This window comes from Eubalaena glacialis, chromosome 19, assembly GCF_028564815.1.
Source record: "Eubalaena glacialis isolate mEubGla1 chromosome 19, mEubGla1.1.hap2.+ XY, whole genome shotgun sequence".
Classification (NCBI taxonomy): Eukaryota; Metazoa; Chordata; class Mammalia; order Artiodactyla; family Balaenidae; genus Eubalaena; species Eubalaena glacialis.
In genome coordinates, this window is record NC_083734.1 from 37,026,344 (window position 1) to 37,039,660 (window position 13,317).

Sequence of the window (13,317 nt, forward strand, 5' to 3'; positions counted from 1 at the left end):
CTACCGTTACCGCGCGTGCGCGGCTCGGGGCGCAAGCGGACTGCGCTGTTTACAAACGGAAGTCTGAGGGGCGGAGCCAGCTTGGTGGGAGCGGGACGAGGGCGGTGCTCGGACCTCTCCCTCGCCCCTCCCACTCCGGGCTTGTCTCTGCCTCTAGTTCCCCTTCCGCAACTCCCGCGCCCAGAAGTCTTGGAGTTTACCGCTTCTATTCAAGTGTATTTTTAGCGTAGAGTCCAAAGTGTGAGTTTACAGGATCGAATGGTGCGAACATCTAAAGCAGCTGGCTTCTTCTTCAAACTACCAGAGAAGACTAGAGTACTAAATAGTTAGCGCCAACTATCCACTGAACTTTAAAAATTTAGATTTCCCGACTCTGTGTGAGAAATGACCACCAAAGATGCCATCCTTCGACTTGAGTGTTTTCATGAGTCTTAAATATGCCAATCAAGGTATAACTCATTAAAGCCATCAACAGTCTAGTATGAAACTCTTAAAAAGCTGGTTCCTAGCCCATTTTCCTAAAGTACCCCCAAATCACCGAGCACATTTCTCCATCCCCACCACGACTTTCTCCACCTCAATATATCAGACCCTTAGCCCCACCCATTACCTACTTCTGAGCTCTTTTACTTCAAAAATTGTTGACTTTGGAGGAATTACTTGGATCTTGATACTGTTTCAAACAAATAACTATAGATTTATTATCCATATCATTATCCATTGCATTCATTGTATGTATCCATTTATTCATTGTATCCATTATCTGTGTATGGAGAAGATCCATAATCTTCTCCAGAGCGATTATGAACACCTCATGAACAATATTTACAGATTTATCATTCTTTTTCTACTACCTAGCACACTCATACTCTATTAGGTACTCAAATATACTTGGGATTAATCCGTTGCGGAGCACGGGTTCTAGGCAAGCGGGTTTCAGTAGTTGCAGCATGACGGCTCAGTAGCTGTGGCTCGCAGACACTAGAGCACAGGCTCAGTAGTTGTGGCACACAGCCTTAGTTCCTCTGCGGCATGTGGGATCTTCCCGGACCAGGGCTCGAACCCATGTCCCCTGCATGGGCAGGCGGATTCTTAACTACTGCGCCACCAGGGAAGTCTGGAAGGCGGATTCTTTACCACTGGACCATCAGGGAAGTCCCAGGATCAGCCTTTTAAAGAAGCATCCCAGAGATGTTTGAGTGTAGAGGTCCACAGACCATATTTTGAGAAATGATATTTCCCTATGGACACCTTTCCTCTGGCAGCCCTTTTGAATGGCAAATATGTTCTCTCTGATGCTGCACTGCCTGCAGTCTACCCAGCTTTCATTCCAGAGACCAACTAAGGATCAACTCCAGGTGTTTCTCCAGTCACCTCTGGGGCTGACTGCATGTCACCAGCAACCTTTACCTCACCTGCTGCCCAACCACAGTGACACCTTCCAGATTTGTGACTCAGCTAGCTCTCCACCATGTTATTCTATGTGGACACCACCCCACTTTTACAAAGTCCTGGAAACCCATAGGCCTATAAAAAAAAAAAAAAGAAGTAGGGCTCCAGGACTTCTCCAAGTACAGGTGGTGCGTCCTCACCATACCTGTATACGGACGCATGTTGGATAGTGTTGGTTGGCTCTTGACACCCATTTCTACCCCCTTCTCTGCAGGTGCTAGAGGCCTGGGAACCATATTTCACAGATCCCCTCGACAGCAGGGTTCTGCCAATAACATGTACTTGTGTGAAATTTGGAAGGTGGAAAGCAGATGGAAATCATTCTTTCCTCCTCTGCAGCAGACTCCATATTCCCCATCTAGTCACCACCCTTGGGGCTTTGGGGCTGCAATGACCTCATCTGTGGTTTCCCAAAGTTTCCTGACTTCTGAGTGGCAGCAGCAGTTTTGAGTCTATGGAAAGCAGCTGTGGTATAGTAACCTGAAGGCTAGTGCTACAATGCCCCCCATCCCCAACTTTCACCACCATTGGCCACCTCAATGATAAGCACCAACTGTTTGGATATAATCTTTCTTTCTTTCTGGCTTTTTTTTTTTTTTTGCTTGAAATATCTAGAGTGCTTTCTATTTCCTTGTCTACAGTAGTTTTAAAATATGTCCACAAATTCTTTGACTCTTCTTTCTTCAAAAGGTGGAGTCTAAATCCCCTCCTCTTGAATGTGAGCTGGAACGAGTGACTGACTTCTAACCATGCTATGTGGCAGAAGTGGTGCTATGTGCCTTCTGAGGCCAGGCCATAAGAGGAATAACCTCTGTCTCTTGCTTGGACAGCTCCCTCTGGTGGAAGCCAGCCATCATGTAGTGAGGGCATTCAATCAAGTAGCAGGTGGACAGACAGGCCCATGCAGGGAGGAAATGAGGCCTCCCTCTAACAACCAGCACCACCCTGGCAGTCAGATAAGGGAGTGAACCATCTTCGACGTGGACCCTGCAGCCTCAGTCCAGCCATCAGATGACTGCAGCCCTGGCCGATATCTTGAGGACCTCATGAGAGACCCAGAGCCAGAAATGCCCAAGATATTCCCCTAAAGGCTTGACTCAGAAATTGTGAGGAATAAATGTTTATTGTTGTTTTGAGCCACTATTTTGGTGTGATCTGTTACATACCACCAGATAATCAATACACTGTCTGATACAGGGGTTGAACCGGACAGACTTGAGACCATCAGTATTTTGAACTGGCATATTAATGAATGATGCCCTCATAACGGTTGGGGACTTCGGTCCTGGGCTCCAAGTCTTTTCTTCTACCACAATACTTGCCATGCCAACAAGCCACAGATTTTCCTGGGCACAAAATTCCTCAACCCCCTACTGTGCAAATATTCAGTAGGGTTTTATTGTTCGTGGGGGAACTTATAAGCAGAACAATAACAGAGTGCACTCAATCCCCCAAGCTTTCAGAGAAGGGGATTAGACCAGACTTAGCTGGATTGTGTGTCCCATGACCAGAGTTCCCGTAGAGGAGGAGCCAGCCTGGAGTGCGTCACAGTTACAGGGATGGTGAGGCAGGGAATGTCTATACTACTAACAGTGGCAACTGCTTGGTGACAGAAATGGTTGCAGTAGGAGGGGGAGCCTATTTTTTCCACTGAAAGGGGAAAGGAATGAGTGTCCAGGACTATCCGAATTATTTCTCATCACCTTCTGGATTCCCAACACCTCACTGATCTCCATTCCCAGGTTACATTTGGAACTTATCATCATCTGGAATTTGTCATGAAAAATCTTAAATGTACAATCTTTCATTCTCTGAACATAAGCTCTTGTCCTTTCAGTTCTCACTCATGTGTATCCACCGTACATGCTCTTCAGTTGCATCAAAACCTCGGGTCTGGTGCCCCCTTTTCTCCCGGATTCTACTTGGTCTAAACACCCAAGTTGACCTCTCGGCCTCTCTACTTTTAGGCCACCCTCAAGGTACTCTTTATAAAACTCAAGCTTGGTCATGTCTCTTCTATGTTTAAAACATTGTAGTTTGTGCTCTGTTTGGTCAAGGCCATGTGCCTTGACCAGGCCCTTTGGGATTGGTTCTCTGCTCACCCGCACAGCCTCACCTACTGCCCTTTCCTCCTTGTGCTTCATGCTTGGGAACACCAGACTGCACACGCTTCAAGCCCACCCAAGGTTTCATGCCTCTTGCCTCTGTACTGTCCTCCGTCTAGAATGCCTTTCCTTCATCTCGTCCTCCCAAGAAACTTATGATTGGCTTTCGTCTTCTTCCCCTCCTCTAAGCCATCCCTCACATTTACTCCTTTGCAGCCAACCAAGAGCTGAACCACTTCTTGGTACACTGCCATTGTCATGTCAACACACTGTCTTCTCTGTATAATATGTCTTCAGGTGTCTGTGCCTCCTCTCAGTCTTAGGGCCCCCCAAGAGCAGGGAATTTGTCCTAATCAACTCTTTCCCCAGCACCAGGCACAGTGTCAGGCATATAATCCAGGCCCAGATCAATTTCTACCTTTTTCATGGACCCTCCCTAGATTCCTAAACTTCCCTCCTCTGAATCCTACAATTTTCTTCTCTGTATCATTTTTGCCCTAATCATATATTGTCTCATTTCATTATCTTTTAAAAAGTGGCTAATTTCTCTGACAGATTTCATCGGAATCAGAATTTGCATTCATCTAGTAGCTGTTGGCCTTGTATCTCCCTCTCCCCTTCTATCTCTCAGGTCTCAGTAAGGGGTTGGGCTCTGAGCTACTTTGTCCTTCATAAGATGGTGACAGAGGCAGCCCCAGGTGGCCATGTTTTGTACCACCTGGCCCTGGGCACCCCTCCTGCTTCTGGGCCACAGCCAAGGATGAGTCCCTGATCCAAGGAGAGACAGCTCACTTACAGGCTGGCCAGGTGAAGTCTCTGGCTCTGGCAAAAACACTGCCCAATCTCGGTCAAGCTGGGCCAAGCAGAATCTTACTCTTCGGAATTTTAATTTAGAAATATGGTAGGGTAGCATTTGAGACTAGTAAAAACTTGTGCAAATCTGAGGTAGTACGATACAAAAAATATTATCTAAACCTCATTTATGTACCAACTTTGAAATAATGGAAATATCCCAAACTAGGAACCTGGAGCTACCTGGAATCCTGGTCCACACTTTGGGAAGCCCAGCAGTACAAGGATCTCTACCCCTGGTTTCTCGTCAGTTCCCTGTCTTTGTGACCACCTCTCTCATTGAAATCAGACCCCCACTCATTACAGAGTTTGAGCGGGCATGGGGACTTTCTGCTCTTGTGACCTAATAGTGTAACCGAAGTGCCTAGTACTGTACCTGGTCCACAGCAGGTGCTCAATAAACAGCAGCTGCCTCCTTCTCCTTATTATTATCTTTGTTATCAACTCTTTGGTGGCAAACACAGCTTATACTTCTCTGCATCCCTGTTGGAGTCTAACAGTTCTGGGCTCCAACCTTAACTCACACTTTTGGACGTGGGGCCTTGGGCCATTGAGCAGGTTACCTACATTCTTTAAACCCTGTTTCCTATCTGTCAAACGAGGATAACAAGATATGCTTCCACGGACTGTGGGGCTAAGTAAGACCATAAGATGCCTAACCCAGGGCTTGGCACCAAGCAACAAGTGGTAAATGTTAGCTGCTGCTGCTTCCTATTGTTAGTAGTATTAGTCATGCGCCTTAAACACAGTAAATACTTGTTGGCTCACTGAAGTCACCGCCCAGAGAAGAACACTTGTTTTTCATTCTCCGTAACAAACTTTGGGAGGTGACTTGGGCAGGCACTGAGAGAACAGATGTCTCTCATGCAGCATCAGCAAACTCATAAATCAGAAAAACTGATGGGCCGTTCACTTTGCTTGGAACCCCACCCAACCGGCAGAACCTGCTGGGCTATCTCCCAGGCCCACTGATCCTCTGGGGGACCGTGTGCTATCACCCCATGGCTTGCACCATTCTTCACCCCATATTACTAAACCACCAGCACTATCTGTGGTCATTTTGGTAGATTATCAAATCTTGTTCATTCAGAATTTCTTTTACTCATTAATGTATTTTACTCTCACTGACTTAAGAAATGTGATTAATGACTTTCTTTGCAGGACTGGAAGAGCCTTTGCACTTTTCGCAGGTGGCACTGTCACTATATAATCACTAGGAATCATGCAGCCCTGGGCCTGTGCTGGGTGGGGCAGGAGGTGGGTAGGTTTGGTGCTGGGCTGAGCTGGAGGGAGCCAAGCAACACACAGCTGACCCGCAGTGGGGTCAGGAGAGGTCAGGGCCTGAGGGGGACCTTCTTGGGCAATGGCTGCTCTCACACTTTCTTCTTTACCCTGTCTTTCTGGCACCTCCCTGCTAGTTATCCAAGGGTTGGGATTTTTTTTTAAAGAAAAAAAACAACCCAATGGGAATTTTCCACCAGCTTGAAATGGTGGAGAACCCCTTACCAAGACAGGGTACACATTTGTACATGAGTTTGAGAACTTGGGAGAAAAGTCAGGCCTTGGCTCCACAGTGGAGGGAGGCTCAGTGACCCAAATATTCTGGCATCCCCAATGACCGTACGAGAGGGGCCAGAAGTAGATTATCCTCTATAGGCAGGAGGTCGAGCATGTTGTAAATAACTGGTACTTGATGAACCAGGAGAGAGAGCACCAGAATAAACTGTTATTTGATTTAATGATCTATGCCCCTTGAGGATGGTATGTTTTCCAGTTCCCAGTGACTGATGATACTGGGGAAACAAGGGAGGGAAGCCCCTCTTCATCCTTCTACTCATCCTCCTTTGTCCACATTTCCTCTTGTGGAAGTACTGGCTACCATGAGGGATTCTAGTTTCAGCTCTGCTTCTTCTTGCAGGCCCTTGTTAGTGGTGTATAAATATTCAACTATTTACATTTTAATTCCTTACCACATGGTTAGGCGTGGTTATGAATTTATACATTTTAATATGAGAAAAATAAGTATTTTACAAGCAATGCTGAGAAGCCAATATTAGAAAATAAAATTTGCAGGTGGCTTGAGGCGGAACAGGGCTCACTCTGTGGCTGTCTCGTGTGCTGTCTCACTTTCCTCACCCGCCTCTTCATCAACCCAATATGCAGCCAGAAGCTTCTCTGCTGGGGCTTTGATGACTTCCCTGGGGTAAGAATAATGCCAAGGCTTTTACATTTGAAAGGGACAATTATAGTTTTCATTATTTCCTCATTTTAGATGAGAATTTTAAACTGTCCCCTATCATTTACCCTACATCCTTATAGAATATCTCATCCTCATCAGAAGACTCCCTGTTGTGTACCTTTTGTGCCATATTTTCCTTGCGTGTGGCGTTGAGAGGCCTATACATATCCCTAAGAAAAAGTGGCCGCCTTCTCCCGAAAAAGCCCTCCTAGAACACAGAAAGGGAAATATTAATTCAGCATCTCCCCTGCTTTCTCTGGCCACAGTACTTTATCCTCCTCAAATTTAGCTGACTCTCACTTTCCCCTGAGCTTCTCTTATGTAGCAGAAATCGAAAAAAGCCCCTTGGAGGAAAACACACACCGTTAGTGTTACATGTCATTTTTCATCTCTTTCACAATGTGTTATCTCGGTCTTATTAGGACTAAATGGGTACCTCAGTCCATAATCACAATGAGCAAAATCACCACAGAATCGGGATCTTGAAAATCATTCCATGCATGCTGGCCTTCCAGAAGTTCTCTGTGTCTGTCCAAAATGGCCCCCCCGTCTCTGGGGAGACCTTTGCGTGTGGCTTAGCATGGAGTATAGGCAGGATTTTCAGCTCCGTTCACCTTTCTTGGCCCTTGGCCAAGTGCCCTCGTGCAGTGAAAACACTGCACAGCGGCGCTGGGCAAAAACACGTTACTCTCTAGATGCGCTTCACACCAGTCCGCTTCGGACTTAGTCGCACATGCAGCATTTGCTGGGGGAGTGGGTGTGGGGAGAAGGTGCTTTTATTTTCCTGGCTGCTCTATCCTAACCTATAAGTTGAATCACACCAAGTAAACACCTGAACCCAACTAGCAAAGTTATCTATAGCTCTCTGACTTTCATATTGCAGGCTGTCACTGAGGTGTCAGTGAATGGTGAAATCAGTTTAAAGGCCATGACCAGCAGAGAAACACAAAATACTCTTTTTGAATACAAAGAGAATAGAAAAAAATCAGAGTTCACAATAAGTTTGTTTCAGAAACTACTTATGCCCATATAGTATGTGTATACTGAATTGTGACATAAAACGGAGCTCACAGCCCAAGCACAGTGTGATCAGTAGAGAAGTCCTCAGTGGAAAGGGACCATCTTCTTTTTGATAATCACTAGCAGTATGACCATGGGGCATACTTTCTCTTTCTCCATTTCCTTATTATAAAAGGAAGAGACAAACTACTGTCTGAAGTTTCTCCCGGTTAAAATTCTATGAGGTTTGGATAAAGGGAATAGAGAGTAGGGGCCTGAAAAACGGTAGGGTGAGAAGGGAAGTTTTCTTGCCACTTTACAGAAGGGACTCATATGTTCTACCTTTCATCAGCTTTGAGTGAGGCCAGCCCCTAAATCCCCAACCATGTGGTCCTCCCTACCCCAGAGCCTCCTAGAAGGCCTCTGGCCTGGCCTGATGCCTAGGAATCAGGCACCAGGCCAGCAGGAACTGGTACAACCAAAACCTCTCCCCGTCCACCCTCTTTCCTTAAAGGACTAGTGAAAGCAGATGAATCTGTGCCAGTCCTGTTCTAACTCAGCTTGGGCTGGGGAGCTAATTCTGCTGATAAATAAATTAGGGTAAACCATTAGGGTAATTAAACATTCTTCCTGCCTTTGGTGAGGAAATTGAAATAGATGAGTTCTAAGTTCTCCTCTAGTTGTAAAATTCTGCTTTAAAAGACCAATATTTACCTTCTGATTCTTTTTATATCTTCCCCTTTTGCAATTCTATGAGAATAAATCTGTTTTGAAAGAAAACATGATCATGATTATCCATTACAACTATTTCCAAATCCTTATTCATTCCTTATTACTTTTAATCTTATCTACCCAGTGAGATGATAACTTTTTTAAGGAAAGGAATTCTACCCTGTTTAATAATCCTTTGCCTCTTCCACAGTACCTAACTTAGGGTCTTGCATGCAGCTGGTGATATATTTTATTGACTGTTTTAGATAACGTTCAACAGATAATTCCTAATAAAAATTCTTAGAAGTAGGAAAAGAAAATAAAAGTATCTAGCAGAAACCTAAACATTGTTTAAAGTCAAGAACAAGAGTATGATGCCCATCATTTCTGCTACTATTGATCATTGTGGAGGAGGTCTTAATCAGTACAATAAGAAAAACGAAGTATTGGAAAGGAAGAGACAAACATATTTGCATATGAAATGAGGGACCTAAAAAGACCAAAAGAATCAACCGAAATTTTACTGGGAGTAACATGAGTAAGATGGCTACATACAAAATCAAGAGATCAACATATAAGCCTCAATAGCTTTCCCATATAACACAAAGAACTCACTAAAAACAGAAGAAACATCCCATTTACTATATCAATAAAAATGCATAAAGTACCTAGGAATAAACTTAACCAAAAATGTGTAAGACCTCTGTGATGAAAATATTCAAACTTTTCTGAAGGATATTAAGAAGAAGTACTTACATGGCATGAGATACCATCCTCCTAGAATGTTGTAAAGAGGTCAATTCTCCTCAAATTAACCTACAAATTTAATGCAATCCATTTATATCCAAAATAATTTTTAAATAGAACCTGGCAAGCTGACATTTGGTAGAGAATATATGTAAGAATAGTTATGAAATGTATGAAAAAGAAAGTCAAAGGGTCGGACACTTGCCCTACCAGATATAAAATATGTTATAGAGCAACTGGAATTAAGCAGTGTGATATTGGTACTGGTACAGGACAAGATAACTGGATCACAGAATAGAGTCCAGATGAAGATCGTATATTAGAGCAGGGAAGAAAGAATAAACCATTCAGTGAAAGATTTGAAAACAATTATATCTTCATGTAGGGGGAAAAAGTTAGATCCGCTACCTCAACCACACTAAAAAACAAATACAACAAATTCTAGACAGATTATAAAAGTACTTGAAGAAAATATTAGAGATTATTTTTACGTCATGAGGTGACAAAGGCCTGGCTAACAAAACCCACCCCACATGAGCCATGAGGAGAGGACGGGCAGATATGGTGGCAGACTGACAACACACCTCCTACTCTGCACAGCCCCTGCCCCCTTTTCCTCTGGACTGTTTGTCCTCTTCTTGTTGACTTATAAAACTCTTAGGAGTTCCCTGGTGGTCCAGTGGTTAGGGCTTGGCGCTTTCACTGTTATGGACAGAGGTTCAATCCCTGGTCAGGGAACTAAGATCCCGCAAGCTGCACAGCATGGCCAAACCCCGCCACCCCCAAACAAACAAACAAAAAACTCTTTATAGTAAAGAAATACTGGCTTTCATTGAATTCCAGTGTTTCGAATCTTTCCAGTGTTTTTGTCTCTAAGGAGACAACACAAAAGAGTGTTGCAGTCGGGTGAAACTGGTTTCTGCTTTTGGTTTGGCCACTGGGGCCTTACAGTGATCTCCTTCATCTATGAAGGAGGGTTGGTAATATCATCCTCACAGAACTGTGGGCATTAAATCAGACAATATATGGAAAACTCTTCATCTTACGCTTGGCACGAATCAGTGCTAAGCTGGTGTCACAGACAAGATGGTGGAATATATCAAAGGCTCTGCTTGTGGCATCAGGCTCTGAAAGCTCTTTCCCACCATAAGATTATAAAAATATTGCTTTTATTTTCTTCTAATACCTGTATGTGGTCTTTTTTCACATTTATGGAAATACGTTTATTTAAGATGAAAAATGGGGATCTGCTATTATTTACCCCCCAAATAGTTAGGCAGCTATTCTATCACCATTTATTCATTTTCTCCCACTGATTGGAATGTTAAAACATGACATTTCAAAAGTCTTAAGAACACATGGGTCTATTGCTCTACTCAACGCTACTTCAAATAAATATTCGGTTGCATAATTCCTCACTGTGGAATTGACATAACACCTCATCTCTGTTCCGTTGAACACCATAAGTGTCTACCATAGGAAGAACACTGCATGGCCCCTGTCCTCGAAGAGCTTATCATATAAGTGGCGAGAGGAAATAACGGTTAGGACTCCTCACTTTCACTGCCGAGGGTACAGGTTCAATCCCTACTTGGGGAACTAAGATCCCGCAGGCCAAAACAAAACAAAACAAATGCAAGGTTAAACTCCATAGAAGTTAAAAACAATAAAAAGGGGACTTTACAGAAATTCTAAAAAAGCAAAAGGCCATATGCCACCTGGAGATGTAGACGGTACAGTCTGGGCAATGGCCAATGACTAGCAAGCTGACCCCATGCTACTCCCCAGCCTCCTAGGCTCAGAAATCATACTCTTCCTCACCAAGAGAGAACTCACGTCTTCCTGTTGTGGCAGTCTCACTTTATCAATAGCACAGGATTGATCAAAAATCAGAATGCCAAATTATTACTTGACAATGAGAAATACATCTGTTCTACACACAGGGCATCCGTGTCTACACAATCAGAGAATTACCTTCTGTGGAGACAGGCCTCCGTGGCACACTAAAGCACAATCACACAATCTAAGGCTACTTGGTGAGAACAGAATTAGAAAAGGAATCAGCTGAATCCAGAATTTAATGGGAAGGCCTGAGGCAGCTGGATCCATCCATCTCCTCAACAGGCACAGCCTGCCTAGTGGGCCTGACTCTTCAGTTATGCTGCCTAAGGTGCCATCTCTACTCTCGGGCAATGTGAGGATGGGCACTGCCCATATTGGTCTCTTCTCACCTTTTCTGTGCTTTCACTACTGACCAACCCTCCTGCAGATAGACACATTTCTCTTTAGAAGTTAGTACATCATGTCAGGTTTTATTCAAGTCTGATAGGCCAGGAAGCCATTGGTCCTTACACGTCTCTGCTCAGCTCCATGATGTGCTAACCTTGGTGTTTCTCTCTTCGGGGGCTGCCTTTTAAAAAACTGCTTACCACTTTTGTGAGCTCTGAGGGGAGGGGACTGCTTTGCTATGGCCCCTAAGAAATGGTGACAAACCTCACAGGACTAGGATCAGGAGGGCTGGAGTATTCAGGGAGGGCTTTATGAAGAAAGATATCTGAACTTGAGTTGGCTTTTGAGAGATTCATAGGACTTCCACAGGCAAAGCAAAATCAAGCAATTTTAGATGGGCAGAGGCACAGACAAAAGTAGGAATGGGTGTGGTGTAACTAGCGTATAGTGAGGAGCTGCTCTGGCTGGAAAGGAGGGCTGCCATTACAAGAGAAAAGGTAAATAAAGTAGGTTGGACTGGTAGGGTAGAATCAAGATTGCCAGCTTATTAAAATCACTCTTTTAATGCTAGCAACTGCCTGTTGGGAAAAGTAATAAACCATTATGTAACTGAACAAAAGGTAAACAGGCTAGCTCCAGGAATAGGCTGCTATAAATATGACATACTTTAGGGTACCCTGCTGCAGGATTTTACTTGCAGTGTGTTAATGGAACCTATCTACACAATTCCTAATACACCGGAGAAGAAAGCTGCTAAGTAAACCTAAGGAATTGACAAGATCACACATTTATCTTTTAGGCATGTCCTTTTAGCCCTCCCAGGGTGACTGATAGCTCCATGAGTATGGAGATCGTATATCTCTCATCACTTCAGCCAACAAGGAAAGAAATCAACAGTAGAACGAGAGTGATTGGTGAGTACATCAAATCAGCATAGCTTTTTGAGTTGAAGAAATTTTACTATCATGTCAACTCTGGCCTTCTTATAAACTTAACTTTTCAAAATAGTCCAATGGCTTGTTATCATGGATCCAATTCCATAGAGATCTGTTGGGAGTGGAGTTCCTTTAAAAATCCTGTGGGGACTTCCCTGGTGGCGGAGAGGTTAAGAATCTGCCTGCCAGTGCAGGGGACACGGGTTCGATCCCTGGTCTCAGAAGGTCCCACATGCTGCGGAGCAACTGAGTCCGTGCGCCACAAATCCTGAGCCCGCACGCCTAGAGCCCGTACTCCACAACAAGAGAAGCCACCACAATGAGAAGCCCGTGCACCACAATGAAGACCCAACGCAGCCAAAACGAAAAACAAAAAACAAACAAACAAACAAAAATCCTGGGAATATACTTTACAGTAAAAGGACAAAGTGTATCTCAGTCCTCATGACTAAACAGAAGAATCAAGTAGTAGTAGGTGGAAAGGTGGCTTTGATTCTCAGTTTGTGGGTTCTGAATCTGAATGAATTACTGTCCTTACCTCAATGAGACAGAGAATTGTAACCAAAATCGTCACTACTACAGTTACAGATATTGCCAAGATGAGTTTGTTGTTACAGCCATATCCTGGAACTTCTTTTGGGAGCTAAAAAAATAAATAACAATTTTTTAAAAACAAGGAGATAGACGGGATGAAAGCTAACTATTCTTAAACCTATTCTTAACAATAGCTAACTATTCTTAAACTACTATAAAACCCAATCCTTTCAGGTGAGTAGTTCTATAAGAAAAACCTAAATTTAATGTTATTAATCTTATCATTAGCATTTTCTTCTGCAATTTATTTATCTATAATTTATTTATCTTCTGTTTTCTCCTCTTCTTGTCTACCCTAGGAATAGTGGCACACTCTCTAAATGAGCAAAGTGGGAGATCACTGTCTTAGCCAGTTTCATGGCTGAAGATAAGATAGACACTAGGAGCCCGTGGTACTCCTGCTTGGGCACATTAATGGCATGTCCTAAACTGAGTAAAAGTCCAGGTCCCATGT

General features: G+C 43.8%; 1 protein-coding gene across 1 annotated transcript in view; it reads right to left on the bottom strand.

The window, feature by feature from the left end:
- Positions 1–6,524: 6,524 nt before the first annotated feature.
- The window catches only part of LOC133080599 (leucine-rich repeat-containing protein 37A-like), a 60,743-nt gene continuing 53,950 nt past the window's right edge, over positions 6,525–13,317 (bottom strand). Inside the window, 2 exon segments of the mRNA XM_061176583.1 lie at positions 6,525–6,607; positions 12,808–12,912. Of these exon segments, the coding sequence (XP_061032566.1) occupies positions 6,557–6,607; positions 12,808–12,912 (156 nt within the window). The 3' untranslated portion in view covers positions 6,525–6,556.